General features: G+C 39.5%; 3 protein-coding genes and 1 long non-coding RNA gene across 10 annotated transcripts in view; 2 read left to right on the forward strand and 2 right to left on the reverse strand.

Moving 5' to 3' along the window:
- si:dkey-196h17.9 overlaps window positions 1-2,401 on the reverse strand; it is a 7,615-nt gene extending 5,214 nt beyond the window's left edge. Inside the window, exons 1-3 of one of the 2 annotated variants that reach the window (XM_005944176.2) lie at window positions 2,207-2,401; window positions 800-1,094; window positions 109-190 (exon numbers count right to left, since the gene is read on the reverse strand). In XM_005944176.2, the coding sequence (XP_005944238.1) occupies window positions 109-190; window positions 800-1,094; window positions 2,207-2,294 (465 nt within the window). In that variant the 5' untranslated portion in view covers window positions 2,295-2,401. Of the gene's footprint in view, window positions 1-108; window positions 194-799; window positions 1,095-2,206 lie in introns of both variants that reach the window. The other variant, XM_042212861.1, reaches the window with a different exon arrangement.
- Window positions 2,402-4,731: 2,330 nt separating this feature from the next.
- Window positions 4,732-12,312, forward strand: LOC102295648. Of its 3 annotated transcripts, XR_006052803.1 has the most exons (5): window positions 4,732-5,427; window positions 5,531-6,897; window positions 7,119-7,245; window positions 7,465-7,641; window positions 9,489-12,312. It is a non-coding gene; the product is annotated as an uncharacterized LOC102295648 (long non-coding RNA). The 3 variants fall into 3 exon arrangements; XR_006052801.1 differs by having other exon boundaries at window positions 5,531-7,245; XR_006052802.1 differs by having other exon boundaries at window positions 5,531-7,245; window positions 7,471-7,641.
- Window positions 12,047-17,396, reverse strand: vps29 (VPS29 retromer complex component). 2 transcript variants are annotated; one of them, XM_005944181.3, is made up of 5 exons: window positions 17,119-17,396; window positions 16,084-16,095; window positions 14,395-14,586; window positions 13,727-13,962; window positions 12,047-12,534 (listed from the first exon to the last, which is right to left on the reverse strand). In XM_005944181.3, the coding sequence occupies exons 1-5, from the start codon at window positions 17,119-17,121 to the stop codon at window positions 12,417-12,419; spliced, it is 561 nt and encodes a 186-aa protein (XP_005944243.1). In that variant the 5' UTR covers window positions 17,122-17,396; the 3' UTR covers window positions 12,047-12,416. The 2 variants fall into 2 exon arrangements, with proteins under 2 accessions (XP_005944243.1, XP_005944244.1); XM_005944182.3 differs by lacking the exon at window positions 16,084-16,095 and having other exon boundaries at window positions 17,119-17,230.
- A 32-nt stretch (window positions 17,397-17,428) lies between these two features.
- eif5 (eukaryotic translation initiation factor 5) lies at window positions 17,429-27,101 on the forward strand. 3 transcript variants are annotated; one of them, XM_014340697.2, is made up of 12 exons: window positions 17,429-17,567; window positions 18,162-18,386; window positions 19,646-19,925; window positions 20,078-20,159; window positions 20,719-20,891; window positions 21,255-21,366; window positions 21,466-21,596; window positions 22,498-22,659; window positions 22,844-23,005; window positions 23,116-23,280; window positions 24,785-24,925; window positions 25,700-27,101. In XM_014340697.2, exons 3-12 carry the CDS (start codon window positions 19,854-19,856, stop codon window positions 25,796-25,798), a joined length of 1,299 nt encoding a protein of 432 aa, XP_014196183.1. In that variant the 5' UTR covers window positions 17,429-17,567; window positions 18,162-18,386; window positions 19,646-19,853; the 3' UTR covers window positions 25,799-27,101. The 3 variants fall into 3 exon arrangements, with proteins under 3 accessions (XP_014196183.1, XP_014196184.1, XP_014196185.1); XM_014340698.2 differs by lacking the exon at window positions 17,429-17,567 and adding an exon at window positions 17,582-17,847; XM_014340699.2 differs by lacking the exon at window positions 17,429-17,567 and adding an exon at window positions 17,899-18,040.
- The last annotated feature ends 337 nt before the right edge of the window (window positions 27,102-27,438 follow it).

Genomic DNA, 27,438 nt, shown 5'->3' on the forward strand with positions numbered 1-27,438 from the left:
TGTGTGTGTGTGTGTGTGTGTGTGTGTGTGTGTGTGTGTGTGTGTGTGTGTGTCACCAAAGATTGTCTGGCTCATAAAATGTATGATAAGTTATATTGGTATTCTTACCTGCACACTTTGAAGCAGCTGCTCCTTTGCCTTGTCTTTCCATTCACAGAACAGCTTTTGGTCTGAACTAAAAAGCACCTCCCTGCTTGGAAAGTACCAGAAAATACCCACATCAGAAGTGAGCACCAGCATGTGTTAACAGCTAACATTCAGACAAGAGACAAATACTTTCAATCCTAATTCCCTATTGATATGATGAAACCTGCTTTAACATTTTAATTCCCTGTTTTTGAAATAACAGGTTGAAGATATTGTGAATAACAATGAATAAAAGCAGACTGAACCAGTTTGCTATATGCAAGGATTTTATAGCAAATCTCTGTATTTATGCTTAAATTTTGAACACATAAAACAGAAATAACACACTGAATTAATCCGAGAGCTCTAGAAGTGATGAGCATAGTTTTTCATAGTTTGTCTTACCTTTTGTGCTTAACTATAAATTTGAACGCTAGTTTTCATAGATGTATGTGAATGGTGACTAGATTGGTTGTTATATAGTTACTTAGGTCTTACTGACCATTCAAAATGCTCATTTGGGCTGGAAGACACACCCAACAACCAGCTTAACATCCAAGTGCGTCATTGGTTTGATCTTCACCAAATCTATATTTAAAGGTACAAATGCACACAACAGCACTGAGCTGATGTGGCTAGTTAAACAAAAAAAAGTAAGCCGGCACATAAATACCTCAGATATTTATGTTGGACCCAGTCCATCAGTTGCAGGCATTGCTTGACAGATTTGATCTCCTGGAGCATTTTGTGCAGGATATTGAATGTCTGAGGGTTGGACCAAGCAATGACACTCTGTTGTCCCAAATTAGCCTCTATGAGGTTGTAAAGGCTTTCAGAGGACACCCCAAGACACTGAATGAGATCCATAAGTGAGCTGCTTTGTTGTCTCTGCATGGATTGCTCCTCTGCAGAGTTAAAGGAGTTCTGGGCCAAAGGGTTCTCATACCCATGACCTGCACAGTCATGTCCTATGAAAGAGCCAGAAAGAACAAACAAACATGTGAACTCTACATTTGTTTCATGTTTTGACTTGATCCAAGACAAATGAAGGGGTTATATTTTATATAATTTTTTTCTGATAAAAAGGGGCACCGTGTCAGACGAGGTAAGGTAAAATTCTTGCTGTGACTCGGCCAAGATATGTGACAATGAGCCTGTCAGAGTTTGCCAGCTTCTAAAAGCCTGGGTGATGTAATTGTGAATGAATGAAGTGCCAGACACTAAGCAATTTATCAAGATCATCCTTACTCCTGATGCTCTTTCCATTTGAGCTCAGGTGATTTTCTTTTCCATCAAGACAACAGTGTCTACCACTGAGTTGGTCCCTTTGAGAAGGACTAATAGGTGTCAGTTTTAACCCTCTCAGGCTCAAATTAAGTTTTTTGTTGCTAATGCACAACCAAGTCCTGCAGTGGTACTTCTGAGTAAAAAAAAAACTCATAAAATATTTATGTGGGGTAATCAGGTTGTTAGTTGTTAACTGTCGCAAATCGGCAACGCCTGCCTCGAGAGTGTTAACATTGGTGATAGTCACCTGATGCCATTGGTTATGAGTCTTATTGTCTACTTCCTTTAATCTTGACATTCCACTTGTAGCTTGTGGCTAGTTTCTGGCTACAGTGCATGTTTTTTCACTTAATCATATCCAAACAGAAAATTCGCTTTGTTTTCTGATATGAGGAAGTAAAACCAGCACTTATGATGAAATTTAAGTGTGCACTTGATTAGATAAGTAGTAAGCCTCGACACTTATCGATATTAACTTGGGAATGCATGTTGGGACATATTTGTTGTGGTTTGTTTGGGAATACCCTGCATACCTGAGGCTAAGCTGCGCTGATATGCAAATATTGCAACGTTACTTTGTTGCCGCTTCAGCAACAGCTTGTGCTGCTCGTGTGTTAAACTAGTTTTTATTTCTGAGTTAATGGCCTATCAGTAACAATCAATCAATAAATAGCAATTATTTCAAACAAATATAAAATAGCCAGTCCGTGGATGATTCCAGTTATTATTCCTTGCTACATATAAACTATACAGATGAAAGATTCCCACAGTAATAATAGTAAAGCGCTCTTACCGTCTTGTATGTTGTTGTTATTTTCTATTAAAGGTTTCTTGCCTTCACTCATCCGAATCTTCTTCTTTCTGCTGAAAATCTTCTTCATATCGACTTTAACTGCTCGCTCTTTTAGCAAAGACGATGCTTGAACACCTGCAGTGTCACGTTTCAGTAATGCACTCCTGGCAGCGCTGTGCGGTGTGGAGCTTATAAAGCAGTCGAAGGGATTTTCCCGTAGCATCACTGCGACTGTACAAAATGCTTTCGTTTCTGCATCATTTGACATCATCCTAACAGCAATGATGCAATGTGTAATAATAATAACAACAATAATACCTACAACTCGCCGAAGAAAGCCTGTTGTCCTCACTTTTGTGAAATTTGTGAAAACATCCTAACATTTAAATAATATATCACTTTGGGGGGTTAAAGTGTGAACACTGTGGTTACACATTGCTGAATGAGTCGTTGTACTACAGTGTAAAACGAGTCCCACTTTAACTTGCACACATGAAAACTACATGAAATCTGTTCATTAAGAATCAAGAAATGTCAGCTGAGACGCTGAACTGTGCTTTACATACATACTGTGTGTACTTATTACATATGCAACCTACAATTATGTAGCAACCTTAAAAAAGCAACAGCGGGAAAGTGAGTTGGAGACATTCTTTGGCTCTGCCGTTAGGACTTTGTCTATAAATAACTATCAATGCCAATGTAATGAGTCAGAGTGAAAAGAAAAAAAAAGAAATGTGTGTATGTGTAGGCATGCAAAGTAAAGTAAAACTGCAGTACTGATTTATGTTGAACATAACAGACATTTTTAATCTGTAAATTAGCTGACAAAATATGGCAACAGGTACACTATATGTACAAAAGTACTGGGTCACACCTCTTTGAATTCAGGTGTTTTTGGTGCTAAAACTGTATAAAATCACCTGGCTTGCAGTCTGCTTTTACAAATATTTGTGAAAGACTAGTTTTTCTAAAGAGCTCAGTGAATTTGAGTGCGTTCTATAATGTGTCACCATTACAACAAGTGAGTTTGTGAAATTTCTGTGGGTGATATTATTGCAAAAGTGGAAGTTTTTGGGAACCACAGCAAATGGCATTCCACACAAAGCTACAGATAAATTGCTTAGTGCGTCTGGCATTAACATCAGCATGAAAACGGTGCACCAAGAGCTTCTTCCCACACCGGGACATCCCGGGACACTTCTTCACTTTTAAGCCGAACAACGTACACGAAATACATACATACATACGTACACGGAATTTACATGTAACGTCAACAAGGTAAGTGCACCTGTAATGTAGACATAACATACACATAATGTACACTTAGATGAAATATACATATATGTACATGTAACATACAGGTAGAAGATAATGTACATGTAATGTCAACGAGATACACGAAAATGCGACAAAGACATGTCACTGTTCAATTTCAAAATAAAATAAAAACTTAAATCAATTGTTAAGTGGTAACTGTAGCCCTGTCTCAGATCTTTATTTTCTCAACATTCACAGGTTTCATGATTTAGTTGGTTTAACAGATCAGGTTCTTAACTGATTTTTATCACAATGAGGAGAGACGTGTTTGTGTTTCAGTAGTTTTAGATCTGCAGAAATCAAAATTTGAACAGTGGATCCTTGAGGATGTGTTCTTTGTTACTCTTTACCTATCTTTAATACAAATGCAGCTCTTTTAAACCGGAATTAGTGCATTGGTGCTTTCAGTTACTGTGCTCCTGTCCTTTGGAACGAGCTGTCTGCTGACATGAGGTCAAACAGAGCCGTGTCTACATTCAAAAACAAACTCAGAACCTCTTTATTCTCACAGGCTGATATTTAATCACTGTGTGCCTTTTGTTGATTCCAGTGCCTTGAGGCATAGTAGACCTACATAGGTTTTGAGGTTTTTATGTTAAGTGTAATGAAATGTGCTTTATTAAAAAATGACCGTTGTCACTGCCATTGTTTGCAACAAAGTACAACTCCCCGGTGTACTTTTGCAAGTCTGAACATTTTGATGATGAATTGAAAGTCAGCAACCAGCAACTGGATGAGAGGTGTGTGAGAGAGAGAGACTAGGAGTGGACTTGGGAGTGGAATTTCCCCAGGAAAACCGTCTCCCAAGTGGAACACTGTGGTACTGTGGCAGGCCTTTTTAAAAAACTTCCAAGGGGACTGCTTGGGATACAACAGTTTTAACTAGTTGTTGTGAGTCAAAGGAACATCCACAGGAATGGTTTCCAAAAGAACGATGCCTGTTAACGAGATGATCAGTGTTATTTTTAATATTCGCTAAAAATTGCTTTGAAAGGGCTTAATTATGAATCAATAAAGGAATTCAATTTATAGAGAAGCAGTAGTTATAGTTAACCATATCAGTCTTGCATGAATATAGGTATTTTAAAAGGTATTTTATTTACTTTATACATACCATGCATTATTTACTTTCTTTACGGCAGCCCTCCTTGTCCAGGAGGATATTTAATGTGTTTACTCTGTGTCTACATTGGACACGAGGCTGAATTTTCTTTAGCTTACTCTATAATGTGCAAATAATCTTGTAAAATATTAGCTCCCTTTATTTATTTTTCAGGCACCCAATTGATGGTGCTCAGTCTTTCTGTTACGCCATCACATTTTACAGTTGCCTCTGTGAGCCAATGAAACTGCCTGCATTCAAATTTTTAAATTTTCCTGCAGTTGTTGATGCTGCTTGCTGCAAACCGTTTACCTCAACTAATTACAGTCGGCGTGTCTAATTCTGCAAACCTTGAGGAAATTTCCATTACAAATATTTTATGGAGAGAAAGCTGTTATGAACATGGCGGGGATTATCCCTACATGGGCGTGCACAACAGCAAGCAGACGATCTGGATAATCTCAGTGTACTCTTTGTCCATGTTGAGCATTACAGGACATCTTTAAGTTAACGTTACCGATATTCATTTAAACACCATATCTTTCTTTCAGTTTATAATTGCAACATCTTTGAAAGGACACGCCCACTGTTCAAAGTCCTTAGATCAGACCGCTTCTTTTCTTTAATTATCTAGACTGGCCTCAGCGTGGACGATATGTGTTAAAGGTAAGGTAAACTGGCTGCTGCTGCTTGTGCACGGACTATTTGGCTTTGTGTGCCGTTTCATACTGAAAAAGCAAGTGAAATCTGCAGAAAACCAGGTGTTGCATGGGATCAATCATAATGAGGCTATGCCAAGGTAAAGTAATGTTTGAAATTTAATCCATGCCAAAGTGAACATGCCATCTTTATTGCATTTATTTTATTTTTATGTTAATATAACTCATACATTTCTGTTGCAGGTTTATTTTGATGCATCAGTGAAAATGGGTATGTGTAAATTTTTGCATATCATTAAAAATGAACAAGTGAGCAGTAAAGTAAAAAAGAATGAGCAGAATTATGAAGAAACTCACACGGTGACGCCACTCCACTGAACCCTTCTGCATATTGAATCCATTGTATCCTGTCTATTTCAGTCTTTTTCCTTGGGTTAGATTTCAGATATGCATGTGCTACTTCCATGGTTAAATAAACCAAACATCTTACATTTTGTCTGCACTGAAACTTGAGAGGAAGGTTTTTGTTATTGAGGACAAGTGGAAACCAGGTGAAATCCCACACCTGAATCTGACCGAGGTCAGGCCTGATAGGTAACAGGAAGAAAGCTCACTTGTGCTGATTTTTAATTAGAAGTCCTTTTGGTTTGACAGTGTAACTGAGCCCATGTGCAAATCTCTGGGTTCTTGCAGACTATATAGACTATATTCCAGATGACCTAATATGACCCTGGTCAATTTGACCTACTGCAAGAATTTCCCTTAATTAATGTTCATATCAAAATTTTGAACTACAGATCTATTTAGAATGTATAAATACCTGACATTAATATATGGATGAAGAATGCTTAATTAATAAGAATTAATGAGGTTTCTCTTTACTATAAACCACTTTATAATCTTATAGTAAATGTATTTTGGGTCACTTAAGGAAAAGTCATCAAATTTCAGGTTAAAAAAAGAAGATTTATGTCATTTTTACAGCTGTAAAACATCAAAATGGGTCAAATTTATGTGCAAGAACTCCAGAAGTCTTTGAGTGGATTTTAAGCTTTTAAAATCTTTTATTTGAGAGTCCTTCATGGCACAAAATCCAACAGGAAATCATCTGAAGAACCCAACATCCATTAGTTAACCAGTGTTACATTAGTTAAATAAGTCAATATGGCATAAAAATTGTAATCTTTTTGTCTTCCGTTTTAAATTTTCATTTTTAAAATTACAGACACAATTATTTTGCATCTCCTATTGGTCAATGTGGAGTCACTTTGAGTATCTTTGTAGCTATTTTGCATCTCTTTGTGGTAACGTTGCCTTTTGTCACAGTCACAGAGGGGCGGGTCAGTACCTATGCATTATTTCCTGCTTGATTTTTTTCAGTCTCTCTGTTTCACCTGAAGCCTCCATAGTTCCTCACATCCTGCCTCTAAGTAAAGATGTCAATTAGCCTCAAATGCAAGTTTTTCCAAATGTCTGTTTTCTATTTACTAACAGAATTTCAAAATAGTGCTGGAAACGTCAACAGCGGTTTGAAAATCAGCAGACCAGCTGATCAACGCCTAACAGCTATACAAATCCCCACAAGTGTGACTACAGCCTCATTTCTGAAGGTAAACTGTTGATCGTATGGGCTATAGACCATTTTTGTCCACTATCATCAGCAAATAATGTGCCCTCATCATAGTCAGAGGACTTTAGAAGCACTGGCAAAAGCATAAATTTCTGTTTCTTCTGTAACTTCTGTAACATCCACACCTAAACGTGTTTGCACGTGTGGATTCATATGTTCGGTGTGGATCCCAGTGAAAAGTGATCTCTGCCTGCCTCTTAGCATGCAGCACTAACACCAGCTCAGAGGAAGTATCTGTACAGCATTGCAGCTTCCTATAGCACTGAGCATGTCCGGCGCCTCGTCACCCAGCACTACATGAACGTGCAGTACAGGTGTATACGAGCAGGTGAGAAGAACCAAAACAAAATAAAATAAATACAATTCAGATGTAACTTGTTGTTGTGTGCTATCTCTCTGTTTTTCTAAACTGTTTGTAAACCACTTTCACTGATAAGCATCTGACTTATCCTGTTACAGCCCTTTACAGTGAGTCATTGAGCAACGGCTGAGTAACGGCTTTCACACTGTGGTTTGTTTTGTATGTTTGTTTTGTCTTTGTGCCAAGTCATAGACCACAACCACAAAAGAGACATACTTTTTGAGGCTTCTGTGGCCTCACCTGAGAATGACAGAGAGGATCATCTATCAAAAACACAATCGGAAGTTTCTTCAGGGTCAAAAAACAAGAGCAAGACCAGTGCAAAACATTCTAGAAAACCCTCCCAAAGAACAGAGAAGCCAGGTGAGACGTGAGCTATCAAGTGATAGCTGAAGTTACAATATTTTAAATATCCTAAGGATCATCGCTTTATTTTATCCCACCTTATTTCCCTTTTTAATATGTCCTTCTAACACCCTTACGCATCTGAACTAGTCTGCACATGTAGATAATTATAGTTGTCACGTATGGAGATTTTGAAAGCACTTAACGAGCAGCTCATTTCCATGTTTACTTTTCAGACTTGCAAAGAGTTAAAATGAAAACTTTTTGCCACAATGTTTAGCTCATCTTTATATTTTTTAAAATGTAAACTATAAGAACCATCATTTCATGGTAATTTATACTGTAAAGTTCCCAATACAGATAGGAACTCGAGAATCCTGAGCAAACAACTGGCAACAGTGTGGAGAAAAAAAGAAAAGTCCCCTTGGGTTAGAAAGTACCGACTAAGGAAAGCAAAGAGAGAAAAACACTGAGAAAGGGAAAACAACAAAAGAAAAAACTATTAATTTAAAAAACATAAATAACATTATTTAATGATAAAGAATTCTCAATTCAATTCAGTTTTATTTATATGGTGCAAAATCACAACAGCAGTTGCATCAAAGTGCTTCATATTGTAAAGTTAAGATCTTACAATACAGAGAACTTAAGAAGAATGAGAACATTGAAAATGTTTTTTAAAAAGAAAGAGAAGTCAATAAAACTTTTAATGTAACATATTTGAAATTGCAGGTCCTTTAATGCATCTGCATCAACACATAGAAAGGCTAAGAAGTGCACATGGTCGCAAACACAAACATTAATTACACCTGTTCAACTGCTCATAAACACAAATACATGGCAATATGCACACATAAACACGCAAACGGTGCCAAGTCACTGCATTAAGGCACATGGTTAAATAACCTGCTGAAGTTCACACTGAGGCTCAGAATGAGGAAAGAAGGATACTTTTGTAACTTTGAACATGGCATAGTTGTTGGTGACAGATAGGCTGGTATTTCAGAAATGGCTGATCTACTGGGATTTTCCCACACAGGCATCTCTAGGCTTTACAGAAAACGTTTGAAAACGAAAGTCTTCAGTGAGAGGCAAAATGAAAATGCCGTGTTAATGCCAGAGGTCAGAGGAGAATGGCCAGACCGATTTAAGCTGATAGGAAGGCAACAGTGACTCACAAATCAGCTTGTTTCAATCCAGATATGCAGAAGAGCATCTCTAAATATACAACACATCAAACTTTGAGGCACATGGGCTACAGCAGCAGACTGGGTGACACTCCTGTAGCTAAGAACGGGAAACTGATGGCTCACCAAAATTGGACAATAGAAGACTGACAGATTTTGGAGTATTCAACATGAAAGCATGGCTCCATTCTGCCTTGGATCAACAGTATAGGTAGATGCTAGTGTGAGGATATCATTTTTTCATGTTTTTCTTGGCACACTTTTGGTCTTTAGTACTAGCCGAGCATTGTGTAAATGCCACAGCCTACCTGGGTGTTGCGCATGTCTGACCCTTTATGAGCGCTACATCTCCATGATAGGGTATCATGTTATAAATCATGTCAAACTGGTTTCTTGAACATGAAGATGAGTTCACTGTACTCAAACGGCCTCCACAGTCACCAGATCTCAGTCAAGTAGAGCAATTTTTGTAGTGAGATGGGAGATTTACATCATGGATGTTTAGCAACATGAACCAAAGCCTCTGAGCAAGGTTTCCTGCACTTTGTTGAATCTTTGCCACAGAGAATCAACATAATAAGGCAGCCAGTGAGAGTATGCCAGTTACCAAGAATATTATCAACTATCTTATAAATATTCACTTTCTTCTGTAGAGTTAAACATTTCATTTTTCGCCAGGAGCCAGGATCAGACTGTCGGATGAGGAAGAAGAGCAGGGAGGACCAAATGATTCTCTGAGTGAATGTCTGAGCTCCCTCTCTGTGGGAGGATGGGACGGTGACAGCTTATCTGATTTGTGATTCTTTTATAATAATATAGTGACGCTTTCTTCTATTTAAACGCCACAAAATTCAGTTTCCAGTATATATACTGTATATACTGATCAGACACTACTGGTGTTTAAAGGAAAGCTTCAGGAATTTTGAATTGAGATTTTCACTTGCATCTAGAAATTGTTTACAGTTATCTGGATCATGCATTATTTGTATCTGTAGAAATAAATACTCTGTATGTGAGCTTCTAAATGTACAGCTGTGTCTTAGTTTTGTGTTAAGTTAGAATTCCTCCTTATCAGAATGTGTAACTGTTTTTCTTTTTTCATTTTTTAAAGCCTATTTAAGCTTTAAACGATGTTTTATGCATCTGCAAGATCAGTTTCTGTAAGATGTAAAGAACAAGTTAATGTAGCGCCCTCTGTGACTGGGGGAAATCCTTTGGAAGACTTGATTTCCATGAAGTCACGTGATCGCTACCGTTAAAGAGAGGAATAATGGGAAGTGCATGCCTGTGCTGGCGTGCTTAGCGCTTGGTGCTGGCCACAGGCTCATCACGAGCAGATACTGTTTCTTTGGCTGCTTTAAAGAAGAGTTTGCTTTCTTCTTTCAAAATAATGACGTGTTTTAATTTCATTGGCTAAATGAAGCCGACTTGGATTTTTTTTTTTCTTAGTGTTAACGGAAAAAGTAAAGCCTCCCCCCCCCCTTTTTTTGCTGCTAACACAGGTTTCCCATTGTTGATATGAAACAGATGTTTTGGGATGCATTAGTTGCATAAGTACCTCTGGAATTCAGGAAAGTTTAAAATCTTCAAATTCTTCACGTGAACTAGTATGGATGAAAACTCTCTGAGAGAGGCATTGATGATATGCTGAGGTCTGGTAACTGTATTATTTTTTTATTTTCACTTAGAATAACGTCATTGACATCTATGTTCTGCATGTGCAATTCTTAAATGTATATGTTTATAGTTGTGTGTGACTGTCTCTTTTGTTTTATCCGTTTAGGAACTTGTATTTTCACTTTAATAGTCACTGCTATTAATTTCTACTCATCTGTTTTACAGTCCTGTGCAAAAGTCTTTAGCCACCCCATCATTTCTTGATATTTTGCAAGAAAAGGCAGCTTTCCTGTCATTTCTTTAGTGTTCAGGAATAGTTCTCCGGGCTTCTTCAAGGACATTCAGCTCTCATCTTTGGATGTTGGCTGTTGTTTCTTCTGTTCTCTGCCAAGATGATCTCACACTGCTTCAGTAATGTTCTGGTCTGGGGTTTGGGGAAGGCCAGTCAATGACTGATGGGGGTTTTCTGTCCGGGTATGCTTTTACTGAATTGGCAGCGTTTAGGATTATTGTCCTGCTGAAAAATGAAAGTGCTGCCAATCAGATGCTTTCTAGATTGTTTTAAATGGTGGATTAAAGTCTGATGATACTTTTCTGCTTTCACATTTCTGTTAATTTTCACAAGTGGCTGATTAGAACCAAAAATTTCAGATTTCGACTCACCACACCTTAAGACCTGTTCCACTGATTTTCAGTCCACTTATTCATCAGCTGAAGAGTCTCTAGTCCTGTGCCAGGTCTTTGCTGGATTTTTTTTTTTTTAAATTTCTAAAAGATGAGTCATATCCAAAAAATGCATGCTGTAAATAGATTTTTTTTAGACCTGCCACTTCTTCTTTTGTCCTCTACTGGTCCAGTTTCCCCAAATTTGTGAAGGCCACACTGCACACTGAGATATGCCAAGTTTTTAGCTGATAGCTTTTTAGGAATCACATTCTTTCGTGCAAAAATACTATTTCATGTCTGTCAGACTGCTTTCTTGGGCATTTTTCATAGATTTGCCAAGTTGTCTGTTATGTGCAGAGACAACACTGGTTCATCACTTGAGTTAGGGGCCTTTTTTAAACTATTATTTAAGGTAACCTGAAACCTAATGTATCCTGCTTATGTTTGCCATGGCCCCGCCAATAATGTTAATATGTGGTTCAAAGCCATTTTAATAATCATTTCCACCTTTTTGTAATCATGATTTGTACCAGGTGTGTTATTTAATGGGGGCATAACTATTTTTATTTAGACAATACTATAATATATGCAAAGATGATCATAATTCCCTCATGGCAAAAAAATCAATGCTTTGCAATTTTCAGAGAAGCAAACAGCTTTGAGTATAAAAGAGCGATGTACACCAAGCCAGACAGAGGTTTAAACATTTCAGTAGCCTGAAATCAGGAACAGGGAGGCTTTTTCTGTCTGTGTGGTATCACAAAGTTCCAGTATTATGTGCATTGATACTTAGGGGGATTTCTTTTTCAAATAAGCACGTTGAGTTATCCTCAAATTTTTCAAGACAGAAGAGTAAAAGTATAAATAAATTTGAATTTCCCAAATGAAATATCAAAACACTATTTATGCACGGCTATTACTGCTGCGAATATAATTTAACACACAGCAACAGATGGAGTGAAATTACATCTTTATTGTGGGAAAGAAATGAATAAAAGGAGGCTAACTACAGGAAGCAATGGCCTGTTACATGTACAGGATGTGAGGAGGGTGTTTATTAAAACAACAACAAAAAAACCCAAAGAAAAGAAAATGGCACCCAATATTATTGCATTCTCTACAGTTACCAAAAGACAGCTCAGGTATAAGCAAATGCTGATGACATATAAACAATATAATACACAGGTCTTTTAGAGTTAACTTACAGAAGTTATAGCATTAACACTGTGGTGACTCTGAGGGAGCTGCGCCCCCTGGTGGACAGGAATGAAATATAATCAGCCTTGTTAATGCAAATTTTTCTCCATCTCTTTGTGCTCTCCTTTAAGATTTCTTGTACTCAATTCGCTCCACCTTGACGTCATCGCCGATCAGCTGATAAACGTACGTGACCACTGTAGATGCCTGGATGTCCATTAATACAAAAGAGGGGATGATGTTGCTGTGAGAGAGAAAACAGATGCATTTCTTTAATTACACCCAGTTTAATGAAAAAAACCTTTAACTGCAAACACCTCAGAATTAAAAACATCCACAACAGTGTTTCTTTCCTAGAAGATCTGTGTTAAACATAAATGCTTTGAGCGGGATTTACAGAATTTCAGTTGCTGCCATTACGTCTGTGTGGAGAGAGAAAATTCAAAGACAAATATCTAAAGACCTCAAACATCAATCCAGAACTATCTGCATGGAGATCTATTATGCGACATGAGCAAAAATCTGTTTTTGTTATAATGTGGGAAAACTAGTTCATGTTAAAAGATGCATAATTTGGCTTGAAGCAATCAGTTTTCTTAGTTGCTGATGATCAGTTCTCCAATTAGAATCAGTTATCAAAATAAGAAATTGTTCCAAATATTCTACTACTTTGCACATCAGAAAGAGCATTTTTCATTATTTTTAGGTGTTTGTAAAAATTGTAGCATATTAAGGAAAATGCATAACTAAAATATGATATTTCACTGTGAAAATAATCTCAAACACACTAACCAAACTAACTGTCAAAATGTCTTTTTGCAATGACAAGGAAAACAGGGCATCTTAGCTTGGTTCAAAATGTAGAGCCTCCAGTCTGGTTCACATGCTAAAGTGTCTTCGGGAAAGATACTGAAGCCTGATGAATCCACTGGAGTGTGAGTGTGTGCGTGAAAGTTACAACGTGCTTGGGTGTCTGAGTGCACAGCTAAGAGCAGTAAAACACTGTACAAGTGCAGAGCATGTTTTACTTTTTTTTACTTGGTTGTTGCAGGGACAGTGACGGGTTGCCCAGTGACTCTCAACACTTTTTTACTGCAGTATAAGATCACCCGTGTTTTTTCCACAGTACATGTCGAGTAGTATATTGTTGTGTACTTGTTCTATGCAGGGCTATGAGAATTTAATGTCTATAAGTGTATCTTATACGGTGCTCTTCTACTCTACTTGAGCACTCGAGTAGAAATGTAACTGCTTTCTATCTAATATTCACACTTCAATAAGAGAAACTCTGGGTTCAGTATCTTGCACCTAGATACTGATACTTTCGCTGAAGCAGCCAGGGTTCAAACCACCAACCATCCAATGTCAAAATCATGAAAACATGGCTAACTCGCCTCCTAAATAGAGCTCAATTCATGGTTTATATTGGCTCCCACCTTTCCAGGGCGCTGTAGGCTCCAGTTGCAGAACCAGGGTTTATGTAAAACTTATTTTCATTCTCAAATGCCTCAAACTTGTGTGTGTGCCCAGAGATAAGGATGTCAACGTCGAGTTGTCTCTGGAGGAGTGCCAGGCTGGCCATGTCGCCCCAGGGGATCACTTGATGGCCGTGGATGAGTCCAATCTTAAACTGGCCCACTGTGACCACCTTCTGCTCTGGGTAGTTCAGGTTCTGAGAAAATATCAGGAGGACAAATGAGAGATGAGAAAAACATGGAGTAAAGTAAGGTTTATACACTGCTTTTATCTCACAAGTCCAATTATGGAATAAAGTACTAATTATACACACATTTAAACAGACAGCAAATGGCAGAATGAGCTATATTTAAAATATGTCGTGTCCTCAATGGGATCATTTTTGAAAATCATGATCTACATGGATAAATCTCAGTTTGAGAGAACAGCAATTACAATTTAATTACAGAGCAATCAGTCTTTAGGAACAGCAAATGATGTTCTTCCTCAGTGCTATTAATATGCAGAAACACAATTTGTAGACATCATTTGAACCCTGTTTTTGAACATTCTTTGAAATAAAATTGTTTTACGGTAATTAGTATCTTCTACGTGGTTTATTTTATTGTTCACACACACAGACGCAAACCTCATCAAAGTCTCCTCTGACGATGTGGACGTCCCCAGCGAGGGTTTTCAGGTAGTCATAGCTCTCCTTGGTGCAGAGGTTCCCTGTGCAGAGAATGTGCTGGATCTTCCCCGGCACTAACAGTTTTTTGAACTTGGCTGGCAACGTGTTGCATCGGTGAGGGATGTGCAGGTCACCTAACACCAGGACCAACTGATATCATCGCACAGACACACACAGACAGGTTAGTTACCCACCGATGAGCTCTCTGCCACGGCTGAGCATTTCATTTTCCCAGTGGGCCAGATTAGAAAATGGGACAGCTGAGAAGGGGCGCACCAATAAGCTTATAAAGAGATAAAATTCATATTGAGCAGAGCCGAGTTCAGCTTATTGGTGTGGCACAACAATCCCAATTTCTCATGTGGTCCCTTGAAAAGAAATTTATGCCCCATCCCTGCTACAGCCTGCATGCTGCAGCATAAGAATACAGAAAGGGGAAGTGGGCCGAGGACAGAGCCCTGCGGGACGCCACTGGTCAATTCTGCAGGAGAGAATAATGCAAACAGATTCCACCATAACCGCTACACTTCTCTGTCAGTTATTGTTAAATTCTCCTGTACTTTTTTCAGAACCGTTTAATATTATTGCACAGATTAATTTAGTACAGTGGATAAACAGGTTTCACTCAAAAAGCTCAAATCTGGGGAAAAAAAAAGCAACAGTTGTGAGTAAAGATCTGACTAAATTGAGTGTCTGAGTCCAAACTGGGCATTGTCCAGATTGAAAACCTATTTTTATTCCCTGGCTTTTAACTCTGTAGGAAACTGACACCTTCTTATTTATTTTATTGTATGTAATGATTTTAAGGTATTTTTAATTTGGTAGTTGTTTTGATCTGTGTTGTTCAGCACTTTGGTCTGCCAGGTGTGTTCTTAAAGTGCTATACAAATAAACAACGATGATGATGATGATTGTGAAAGTAACTTTCGACACAACTGGAAGACAGCCCACGGCAGAAAAATATGGTTTGAATTGGCGCAGCTGGATTTCAGACGCTCAATGGCAGATAAAAGAGGTAGTTATGTTTTTACACTGCACCAAGAGTCTATGAGAAACAAACACCATTAAAAGCGGGAGTTTATATTAAACATTAAACCTACAAATATTTTTAGCTACTAGCCAGCACAGAAATTCTGAGCAATGGCTGTGATCGTATGTGATGACTTGGGTAGAAAAAAAAGAAAAGTCTGAATTCAACTGGTGAACATTAAGACAAACCAGGACTGATGCACAAAAGTATGTTAGACCATGTTCAAAATTTTATATTACAATATTACACTTGATCTGAATTTGTGCAATCATGTTATCTTCTGTCCTAGTAAAGACCAGTTTACCCTCTCTAAAAACTGATGAATCCCCCCCCCCAAAAAAAGAAAAGATAATATAATTTAGTAGTTTAGACTTTGAAACATCTTTAGCTTCCTGCTGTGTTACTTTTAGTGGATTTCTTGTAACTGATTAGTGTCTTATTAATATTGCTTAGGCAACAGTTCAGTGCACTGCAGTTGCTATAGGAGCAGCAGCTACTTGTGCAAGAGATGCAGAAACAGCAGACCTCTGGGGCCGTGCAATCCCAGTCCCATGTTAGTGAGCCAGGCAGAGGAGCGATCAGAAAACAGGGATCCAGGACAGAGCGGGAACACTTACCCGGTGACCAGCCTGGTTGTTTGGAGACAGGCAAAAAAGGCAGAGTGCGGTGGTGGGGTGAGATAGAGAGGAAGGCATGATGTGCGTGGAGAGATCAACATGAGGCGTGATCAGAGATTGGGGTAAAGAAATACAAAAACAAAATTTTAAAAATGAAAATAAAGACAAGAAAGAGTGGGGACAAGAAGGGGAAACTGAAATTAGAAATTAAAAAGTGAATGGATTAAGTAGACAGATATTAATCATTCAAACAAACCAAAAAAAAAGAAGGTTAAAACAACAATGTGGTTGAAACAGTTGTTAATGGTCGATGGTTAGTGATAATCATTAAGCAAAACATATTGTAGTCGCCTGACAGTGAGCAAATGAAAAATAATGCGGTGAAGCAAATCAAATAGATGGCTGCAATTAAGCTCTGATGAATCGTCTAGTGTCGAAGTATTTGTGTTTATAAATATGTCGAACTACAGAACCTGGAAATTATAAAACATAACAAAATGAATGTAGTCCTATGAGTTGTAGTTCCAAAGTAGCAACAGTCTTGTTTAGCTGGGTTATTAAATAAATAAATTTTAAAAATGACTGCTCAAGTGCGGGCTGCTAGCTGGATGATAAACATTAAAGCAGACCAGGAAAGTGCTTCGTAAAATCGTAAGATGAAGTGTTAGCTCTATTAGCTCCGGAAGCTAACTCATTGACAAAAAGGGAAAAGTAAAAGAAGTCGTTATATCCATCAAACACATAACAAAATGATTCACGAACAAGCAAGACACACTGGGAGCCCGCTGTGCAATGGAAATGTGTGACTTTATGGGTGTTTGCAGTTTGTTCCGGTGAATTTTGGAGACTAAATTGCTCAACTGTCATGTGATCCGTTGATCCATCTCGGAACTGAGCTTTAATGCAACACAGCCTGAAACTGAAGCCATGATCACGGTCCCTTTACGTCGACAGCTAGTTTCATAAAAAGTCGAGCGCTCGATACACCGAATGAAAACGTGAGAACCCGTGGCCTTTTCGCCATTTCATACTCACCATCTTCAATGTTTCGGCTTGCAGGCAGTCAAGTTGAGGAAGCGCCTACGCACGTACAGCGTCACGACGTCAGCCAATGGGGAACGAGGATGTGTCAATAAAAGCTTATTGTTTCCTTTTCCTTTCAAAATAAAACAGCTAAGGTATGGAGGAATTGAGAGAAGTATTGAGGGGGTAACAGTTGCAGTCTGGCATTGAAAGCAAAAGCAGGTGGCTAAAACGATTTTATGCCTCTAATTCTAATTCGTTTGTTTAAAACCTAAAGGATGGGGTTTTCCCCTAAATTTTCTATGTTCATGTTTCGCATACACATGGAGTGCGACTTCAGCAGACTTTTAATTTAAAATTAATGCTGAGACCCGGATATTGCTAAACTTATTGCAGCTGTTAGCTTGACGTTCGTTGGTAAAAGCGACGAGTGTAGCAGCATTTCGCAGAACATTCGAGAGGTAGGTCCGAAATTATTTCATCACATTTACATGGTCTCATCCTAACGACGATTTCACAGCGATGACTGTAATTTTACAAAGAAATAGCTGCTAGCTACCACCGAGGACAATTTTAATCACGTTATCTTCCGTCAACCGCGTTGATTGAACTTGGCTAATAACTGCGTTAGCTGTGTGACGTCCACTCGTTTCATTTTAACGCATGGGATCTGACTATTTACTGGCCCTCAAGCTACTGTTTTCGCATCGGATAATGCTAACAATGAAGGTCAATTTGAAGGTACAAATTAGTGGATTAACTCTAATTGTCCTGCTTTCATTGTTATATCTATAAGATAATTTATGGGGAATTTTACTGCGTAACACGTGCAACCTTAACCTTAGCCAGTTAGCTGGCCGACGTTATCTTTTCACGGTGTGGCACTATCGCTAACGGGCGTAATGGAGCGTTTAATCCTCGTGGCACTTATGCTGTACGTGACTATTGAAATACCCACCCAGTGAACACAGATGGCTGTCTCGCTCGACATAAACAGTTTACTTCGCAGTTTGTGTGAATAACGAAACTATCTCTTTTTTTCCCCCTCCCCAAAGGTCCCCAAAGCCCGAGGACGTTCCAGATAACCTCCTTCTGCCTTTGAGGAAGAGCAGCCGCACTTTGGATATTTATGGTCTTTAACTGTGCCTCTTTGAGAGCATCAAAATCATTAAGAAACCCTGTTGCAGTCAATAACATCAACCAGCACCAGGCATCGACCACCGTTCACTGCGGCTCTTGGAAGATCAGCGTTGTGTTTATGTCTTTGTTTTGCGAAAACGGTAAGTTTTTGGACGCAATCTACGATTTATTTCAACTTTCTTGCGCGATATATGGTGTCGTGTTATGTTTGTCAAAGCTAACGCTTTAGTCAGCGTTATTGAGCAATATGACACGATTTCTGTGCCACTGTATCAAAATGGCGTCTTCCAGTCCGTCACTCGTGTGCAGTGACTGTATGACGCACTCTGCACCAAGCTGCTAAGCTAGTTAGCTAGCCTCCTCCTGAAATAGGCTCGACCTCTGCCCTTCTCAAAGATCTTAAAATCGGACACCACTGTGTCAGTCGCAAACAAGTTGGGAGGCATTTCATTGCGACTCGCACTTGCGTGTGTGAGACAATAACTGCTGCAGACTTTGTTGTTGATATTAAAACCATCAGCGGGGGGAGTTGTTTGGCAGCTGCTAGGCCTCCCTGTTTGTGACCTAGTAAAAAAGTGCAGGCCTTATATGACTAAAGCCAGGGGCCCTCATGTAAGACAAAGGGTGTCCACAAAGCTCTTTTTTTGTGCATTATATGGCAACAAAAGGTGGGAGAAACATCCAGATTTGTGGCAGAGCTTTTATTTTTCTTTGGGCCCACTCATGCTTGCTCACCGTTGGATCACATGATTATGATTTGGATTTGCTGGGATATTTTCAGTCTTGACCCATTTTTGTGGGAATTCCTGTTAAATTGAGAAAATGATTTGAATAAGTCGTCTCTGGGAGCCACTGGGTCCTCGATTGCCTCTCCCTCTGGCTTGGATCTGTGTCGTAATGGAGTCTGGTCTTTCTTAATAGTGGCAGTCACTAAAGAGCAGGCCTGCACCACAGGAATCTTTAACTGTTTTCTTGTGGATTAGATGCTACCAAGGCTACAAACCACTGGGTTCACAAAATGAACTAGGCTGCATCTTATTGTTGTCATCATGGTACCTTTTCTCAATTGGATGGTGTATATAAACTGACAGTGGTGAAAAGATGTTTACTTTACATGATAAGTCATCTGAAATGTAATATTTGCACTGCTGTCTTTATGCAATTGCAACAGTCATCAAGTTGTTACTTTGTAGAACTAGACTATAAACAAACTCCTCCAGAGACTAGATGGTTAACCAAGTTCTGTAAAGACAGACTAGAAGTGTAACATGAGTGCATGTCTACAAATCTGGGGTGGGGGGCAAAACCCTGTATTTGCACCCAATGTAGGATTGCAACACCCACATGAACTGTGGGGTTTCCTTATTAAATATTGATGTTTGTCCCTCTCGTCTTTCAGAGCTGTTGCGCAGCCGTTGGAACCTGTGTGGTGGAAATCTAGACTTCAAGCAAGGAGCTTGCAGCCACAGCGGCACAGCGTTTTTCATGTCAGAGACCGAGCACGCTTGCAGTCGTTTATGTCATCCCCTCTTTTCCAGACAGAAGATCCCGAAAAATCCCCAACCAAGATCCTTTTATCTTACTGATAGTGCTAACATCCAGCCAAAATGTCTGTCAACGTCAACCGCAGCGTGTCAGACCAGTTCTATCGCTACAAGATGCCCCGTCTGATTGCCAAGGTAACCACTCATTATTGTTTTTTAGATTTGTCCATTGGGGAGAGAAAAACAGCATCAGAATAGTGGTTGGAATTGGTCTAAAGTTTCCTGAGTCCTGTAGGAAGAAATGTTTGGGTGTGAATATAACATGTGGGTTTTTCCTTTCAATCCAGGTTGAAGGCAAAGGGAATGGAATCAAGACGGTCATTGTCAACATGGTTGATGTTGCAAAGGCTCTGAACAGGCCTCCAACATGTGAGTAACAACATGCAAATGTTAGTATTTAGCTGGAATTGAACTAGAGCTTGTTAAAGTCTGTTTATTTTCACGATGACATTTTTGACCTTTTGACTGTCACTTTTATATTCTCTCATTTTTCTCTTTTGAATTCATCGTTGTAATATTCACCCCAGGTGAAGGAGAGATGTTTTGTTTATTGAATTCTTTAAACATGATGATGTGGCAATTACTCAAATGAAATGACCCCGTTCGATTGAGACTGTAAGATGTGCCTTTAGGGGGGGAAAGGCTGTTTGGCTTGGTCGACAAGTTTGTGTACTCTTGACATTTTTCGTTTACACAATTTTGTAGTTGGAGTATTTGATGATCAAGCTTAAATGTCTGTCATGTTCATTACCAGTTTAAAAGCAAACAAACACCTAATGTTTAACATCTTCCTTTAAAGATAAAAAAAACAGTAACGTTCTTCAAAATCAATAATTACCAGGGCAAAGTCTCCTCGTTTTTTTTTTTGTTTTTTTGTTTTTTGCTGGGTCATGGTGGCCTCATGTGCTGCATTTCCTCTCCTCCGCAGACCCGACCAAGTTTTTTGGTTGTGAACTCGGCGCTCAGACCCAGTTTGATACCAAAAACGATCGTTACATCGTCAACGGATCCCACGAGGCGAACAAGTTGCAGGACATGCTTGATGGGTTCATCAGAAAATTTGTGCTGTGTGCCGAGTGTGACAACCCTGAAACTGATCTGGTAAATATTTCACAGCATCTCCGGGGCAGGTGCAGAGTATTTTTTCGTTTTGTTTTTTTGTGGGTGGGCGACAGAAAGGGAAAGAACAAAGTAATAATTTAATACAACTATATGACTTAATGATGATAATGTGTCCCCTTTTATTGGCTATTATGACCCGAAATTTTTTTCATTTATTTCCTTTGTGTTTACAGCGCCTTGTGACTATGAAAATCACGTGGTTAATAAATAAATATTAAATTACTAAATAAAGAGACTTCCCACTTTAGATTCAGTATAAGAAAAGTTGCCTGTGTAAAGAGGAGTACTAGATTGTGTGGCAGTTTTTTAGATACAAAATAATTTATTTTTTTGTCCTTGCAGCATGTCAATCCCAAGAAACAAACTATTGGTACTTCCTGTAAGGCCTGTGGATACCGTGGCATGCTAGACACCAGACACAAACTCTGCACATTCATCCTCAAAAACCCACCTGGTGAGACTTTTTTTCTCTGTGGTGAATCCAGAAAAGGGAACTGCAGCCAATACCCTAAGATAGACTTGCTAATGAAGATTTTTGTCTTTCCTAACACAGAGAGCAATGATAGTGGATCTGCATCTGTGAAGAAAGAGAAGGAGAAGAAGAACCGCAAGAAGGACAAGGAGAACGGCTCTGGCAGTGGCGAGGCTGGAAACCATGACAACTTTGATGCTCCCGAGGCTGTGGTGCGTCTGCTGTGCTCCCAGACACCCGCTGGGCTTCTACAGCCACGGGACACTAGCACAAAACGTTTCTCTTCACTTCACACACGGTTTTCTCAGACACCATTGAAGTCAGTAGTAGTCAGCAAAGTGCCAGCTTTTATTTTAGACACTAATGCCACACAGTCTAGTGGCTTTTGAGTAGAGACTCAAGGGTCTTCTCGTGCTCGTATGCTGTTTTTATTTTGGTGTAAATTGTAACTTTTCCCCGATGACCCTTACTCTGAAAAGTTCTCAGCAACCAACTCCGTCAAAATAAGAAGCTCAGAGTTGACAGTTTGCTCAGGTTAGATGCTTGGTAGTGATTTGTGGTGCAGATTTCCTAGTGAAGCATCAGTGTTGTAGAACTGTTCAAACTCCTTAGTATTCACAATTCATGATATGTATCCCACATTTCCCCCTTCACAGGAATGGTAATAATGATTAAGGTCCACACTGACACATGTGTTGTGAAACGTTCTTTGTAATGGATTTTCCACTGAAAGGGTGGGGCCGTCACCCAAAGACCTCCAAAAAGAGTTTGCATTTGCATAAAAAGGGAGTCTAGCAACTTCCACGTTTGCAGTATACGTGTCCTCGAAGCTCTCAACCGGAACCACTTCCTCCAGTTCAAATGAAAGAGTTTCTCTTTAGACTGAGTTTACATCAGCAATTTCTTTTTTTTAATGCAATTTTTTTTGGGGGGGGGGGCGGGTTCTGGTTGAATTGAATTTTCTTTTTTTATTATTATTATTACTATTATTGGCTGCACAGCCCTCTTTTGCATTTCACCATAATATGACCCACTAAGATGCAAAATCCAAGCAAGCCCGAGTGTTTCTGCACCATCTCGCTTTGCCTGAATCCTCTGTGGTTTCCTGTTTAGGATCGAGATGACGATGATGAAGACTGGGCAGAGGAGACTACAGAGGAGGCACAGAGGCGGCGAATGGAGGAGATCAGCGATCACGCCAAGAACCTGACGCTCAGCGAGGACCTGGAGAAACCCCTGGAGGATAGGGTCAACCTCTTCTACAGCTTTGTGAAAGTAAGGGTCCCCCGATTGTCCTGAATTTTTCTCGGCAGGAGTTTGTGAAACATCAAAAGTACACTTTAAAAATGAAGAACCGGTGTTCAGTGCTTGGCCTTTACGCATAGATTTTATTTGCACACACAAGACTTGGAGATACTTTAGTTTCTCCCCTATAACCATTTGTTCTTTAAATGTGCAGAACAAAAAGGAAAGCGGAACGATTGACGCAGCTGATAAAGAGATCTTGGCGGAGGCAGAGCGCCTGGATGTGAAGGCCATGGGCCCGCTCATCCTGAGCGAACTGCTGTTCAACGAAAACATCCGTGACCAGATCAAGAAGTACAAACGTCACTTCCTGCGTGTAAGTCATTTTCAAGTCTGTGCTGCGTGTCCTTATGGTGCTGTCTTGTCCTCTTCCTCACATTAAGGTGTGTTTCACATGTCTCATGGCTTTCCTAACCTTTTCCTTAGTTCTGCCACAACAACAAGAAAGCCCAGAAGTATCTGCTGGGAGGTTTTGAGTGTGTCGTGAAGCTGCATCAGGTCCAGCTCCTGCCACGTGTTCCCATCATCCTCAAAGACTTGTACGACGCTGACCTGCTGGAGGAGGACGTGATTTTCGCCTGGGCAGAGAAGGTGAGGGACTTAACTACTAATGTCAAATTAAACTCTGTGTTCTGAATCACAAAAAGAAATGCCTGCTGAACTTGATCCCATTTTGCCCAGAAATTAAAAGCCTAAAGGTGATCTGGGAGCAGATGGTAGTTAATCGTTACCCCATAAATCTGTTATGAGCACTCACTGAGATCTTTAAAAGGGAAATGGCAAATTAAATTAGATTTAAGCTTATTCTTTGCAGCACAGAGCCTTCGTTAGAGTAACAAACAATAACAATCAAAACTGTATTCTACTGAAAGCTGGTATTTGTTAAATTGGTGAAATTAGAGCTTGTCTTATATCCTGACTCTGAAAGACTGAAATGCTTCAGGGGACACTTGGATAAACCTCCAACCTCAAACTGTAGCACTGAGCCACTAAAAACACCTAACAGACTGCAGTATGCAGAGGTGTCAGTCATCATATCAAACCTCCCCGGTAATATTGATGATTGGAGTAGCGTGAGGAAGAGGTGGTTGGAATCTGTTTGAACAGATTCATTCTGCAAATGAAACAACATGAGCTCTAATGTGTCTGGTTCCAGGTCCTTAGCTGCAGGAGTACGACTATATTAAGCCTTAAAAATGTAATGCAAACAACTGCTACAAATTACATCAGCTGACGCATGATTGGGGCAGTACAGCTGAAAGTATAATGCTGCCAAAAAGTTGAGGTCAAGAGCTTTTAGGACATTAATACATCAAACAGCAGGAAGTGCAGTGGACTAGGGCCGCCTTTGACAAAGAATGAATTCGCACTTCCCGTGTGTGTGTGTGTGTGTGTGTGTGTGAGTGAGTGAGCCCAAACTAGTCTGTTTTGTTACACCAGTCTGACCATACATTGACTCCCCATCTCCCACCACGAGTGAGAGTGACACACCTAACCTGCACTGCATAACAAAAGCAGAGTGTTGGGCTCAACACATCCTTTCAGACAGTGTTCCACCAAAGAAAGCCTAAAAAGGCCATTAACAAAGAAATGTAAGACCTGGTCTTTTTAAAGGGGCTTTGTGTGTGGGCTGAGATTCGGGTGCACTATTGAGGCCCCTAATAGTTGTAAGTTTTGTGTGTGTGTGTGTGGCATATTTTAAATGCAATCAAGCTGGTTTAGGAAAGAATGGACACAGCTGAGAGCAAACTGAATTGTAATCAATTCAAAATGTGTGAATTAAATATATTAAACAATAGAAGTGGAGGAATGAATAGGTATAACGATAAAAAGTGCTATTAATAAATACAGAATTACTTGAGTTTTTAAACATTTTGCTAAGTCTTTACATCCTGAAAATTTGAGCTAGCTTTCCCTTAACTGTGACTTTTGTTACGGTATTTTATTTACTTTGGATACACTAACTGTTAGATGCTAAATACTGCAACAGCAGCATGAAGACTGCAGTTCAAATAACCCCAAGGGCTTGTTTATTTGAGGTCTTTTACACTGAAATCAGTCATTGCATTAAATCCGTTCTCTTTTTCTTCATCAGGTTTCTAAGAAGTACGTCTCCAAGGAACTTGCCAAAGAGATCCATGCCAAGGCCGCTCCTTTTGTCAAATGGCTGAAGGAGGCAGAGGAGGAGAGCGAGGGTAGCGAAGAAGAGGAGGAAGAAGATGATGAGAATGTTGAGGTAGAGTTATCTGAAGTGGTCACTTGGCTGTGTGCCGTGAAGTACAGTTAAAAAAAAAACAAAAAAAAAAACAGCTGCAGTTCAGGAGTTACTGAGAACGTCCAGATTAAAGCAAAAATTAATCGCGTCATTGTCACAACTGCTTCCAGCTGCCACATGTAGTCAGTGTGCATTATGGATGTAGGTGTGTGTATATAAGTGAGTGCATTTACTTGTATACGTATATGCATGCATGCATGCACTCACACCAATCTGTCAGCCTGCTCAGGTGTGCTGCATCATTAACTGGGTCAGCTCCGCCCACTAGTTCCTGGAAGAATTAGGAATAACATTTCTAACAAGGAAGCTGCACCCCGAAAGGAGGAAGCACAAAGAGGCCAGTCCTGTGACTATTGCGTCACTCAGTTTAAAATGGATGCAGACTTTTAGTGGCTTTTTGTTTGTTTTTTGTTTTGCTCCGTACGAATATAAAAACTGCAATTTAGTATGAAAATCAAATCACTTTAATACCTGTAGACTATGCTTGGAGAGTGAGTATGAAACCTGCATAAAATTCCAATATTCCATTTCACCAGCTGACCACCGGGTGACTCCGGTCTACTGACACCTCGCTCGTTAGCAGCTTGAAAGTCAATTTTTAAAAATGACAGTAAGCATGAAGGTTAGAGTTGCACTAATTTTAAAAATGCGACAGATTTGGTTCTGTTGTGAGAGGACTGATGCTGATGCAGTCGGGGGTGTTTATTGAGCAGCTGCATGTTTTCCTGTCCTCAGGTGGTGTACTCGTCCTCTGCCCGCGAGCTCAAAGTGGAGACTGTGAAACCAGACACGCCAGAGAAAGAAGAGGACGACATTGACATCGATGCGATCTGAGAGACTCGAGTGATGATGCTTTTCCTGACTTGCGGCTTTGACTCACGATGCCCTGCACTAGCTAAATGGCTGGCCTTTTCCCTCCTTTACTACCTGTCCCACCACCAGCCCTCTCTGCGATCCCTTCTCCGCTTAGTGGCATGATTTAACATAGCGCTTTATCTGCTGCACATTAACGCTGTCATTTTGAAGTGTATTCAGTTGATGAAATGGAGTTGCTTTTGGGGGTTTTAATCACGGGTGATTTGGGAATTTTGTTTTGACTGCACTTTTTTTTTTTTTTTTTTCTTTTCTTTTGGTCCTTGTATTTTTCCAGTCAATAAAGAATGAATGTTTTGCTATCCAGCACATTTGACTGTTTCATCTGTGAGATTGGACCGTTTTTCTCTGGTAGGTGATTAACAGAGAATCTGAGGGGAAACCTCTTCCCTTAAATGTTGTGCTGTGAAGCCAGATGTTTTCTATATCATAAATAAAATAACATAATTGTTAAATCATTAAAAAAAAAAAGGTGATCAGATTCATCTTCAGAGCATGATGGTGTGTTTTTAAAAGTCTGCACTGCAGCTCTGTGAGGGAGGGAAAATGTGCATGTGTCCATGTTTTGTAATAGGAAACCAAAGTTCAAACAACACTAGATCAACTATCTGTAACGCCACTGGTCGTACTAATCTAAACATACACGTTCGCCTCATGTTACAGAAAGAGACCTGGAAACTGACTGAGAATTAATTTGCAAAGTAAGGAACCCAAATGGCAGTTTCACATGAAACTTAGTCTATTTTTGAGATAAAAAGCCAGAATGTAACTAATGTGGTTTCTAATCCAGTTATACTGAGCTTTGTTTTATACCACTCTTCCTCATCTCACATTGAAATAGAATTTAGAATAAGGTGACATTGGTGATGGTGTTATATTTGTGACTGGTTTACTTAAAACACTGGGAAGAACAACTGTTGCTAGGCTGAAAAACCTGCAGACGGATGCTTTGTAAAACGAAAACTCCTTCATTACACTTAGCTTTACTGTTTATTCAGTTTTACTGATTTAGAGCTGCATGTCACGGACAAACTTATTATATTGCACTTTTCCAGCAGTGGAAACGGTGAACTTATTAGCTCAAACTTAAACTGGTGTAGAAATTCACAGCCTAGAAATCCAAAAGGTATATCTACGACCTATAAATGTTGTATCCTGTATGAAACCTATAAGACTTTGTGTAAAAAAACACAAAAAGATACTAGCGACCTTTAAAGCTCTCATTTATTCGAATTGAATTCGAAGAATAAAAGGATGGTGTTGATATTCTTTTCTGTCTCGCTAATATTTGACAAAGGCGCACAACTGTTTTCCTTTGAAGCTCACTAAATTCCCATTTCCTCCCGACTGATGACAGGCCTCTCTGTACTTGTGGTCCTGTGGGACTGAGGTCAGTCGGTTTCCTCACTTCCTCCACCCGTTCAACTGGACACAGTCGTGCTGCCTTCAGGTGCTTTCGGAAATAAGATACTCACATTCCATCACAAACAAATCTCTGAATTCGACATTAAACCCAAAACGGGGAACTTGGCGTCGTCTTAGTGTATGGAATCAAACATGAAAATAAGCAAGGCTTAGAAAAACAACTCCTTATTGTCAAA

This window comes from Haplochromis burtoni, unplaced genomic scaffold (genome assembly GCF_018398535.1).
Source record: "Haplochromis burtoni strain Fernald_Lab_line unplaced genomic scaffold, NCSU_Asbu1 Contig_396, whole genome shotgun sequence".
In the NCBI taxonomy this organism is placed as follows: Eukaryota; Metazoa; Chordata; class Actinopteri; order Cichliformes; family Cichlidae; genus Haplochromis; species Haplochromis burtoni.

Coding starts and splice junctions, on each gene's coding strand:
- vps29 (XM_005944181.3), bottom strand. Junction 13,963..14,394: donor TCAGAGGAGACTTTGATGAG/GTTTGCGTCTGT, acceptor ATATTTTCTCAG/AACCTGAACTACCCAGAGCA. Junction 12,535..13,726: donor GCCTACAGCGCCCTGGAAAG/GTGGGAGCCAAT, acceptor TCTCTCTCACAG/CAACATCATCCCCTCTTTTG.
- eif5 (XM_014340697.2), top strand. CDS start 19,854: ATGTCTGTCAACGTCAACCGCAGCGTGTCAGACCAGTTCTATCGCTAC. Junction 19,926..20,077: donor TGCCCCGTCTGATTGCCAAG/GTAACCACTCAT, acceptor CTTTCAATCCAG/GTTGAAGGCAAAGGGAATGG. Junction 21,367..21,465: donor CATCCTCAAAAACCCACCTG/GTGAGACTTTTT, acceptor TTCCTAACACAG/AGAGCAATGATAGTGGATCT.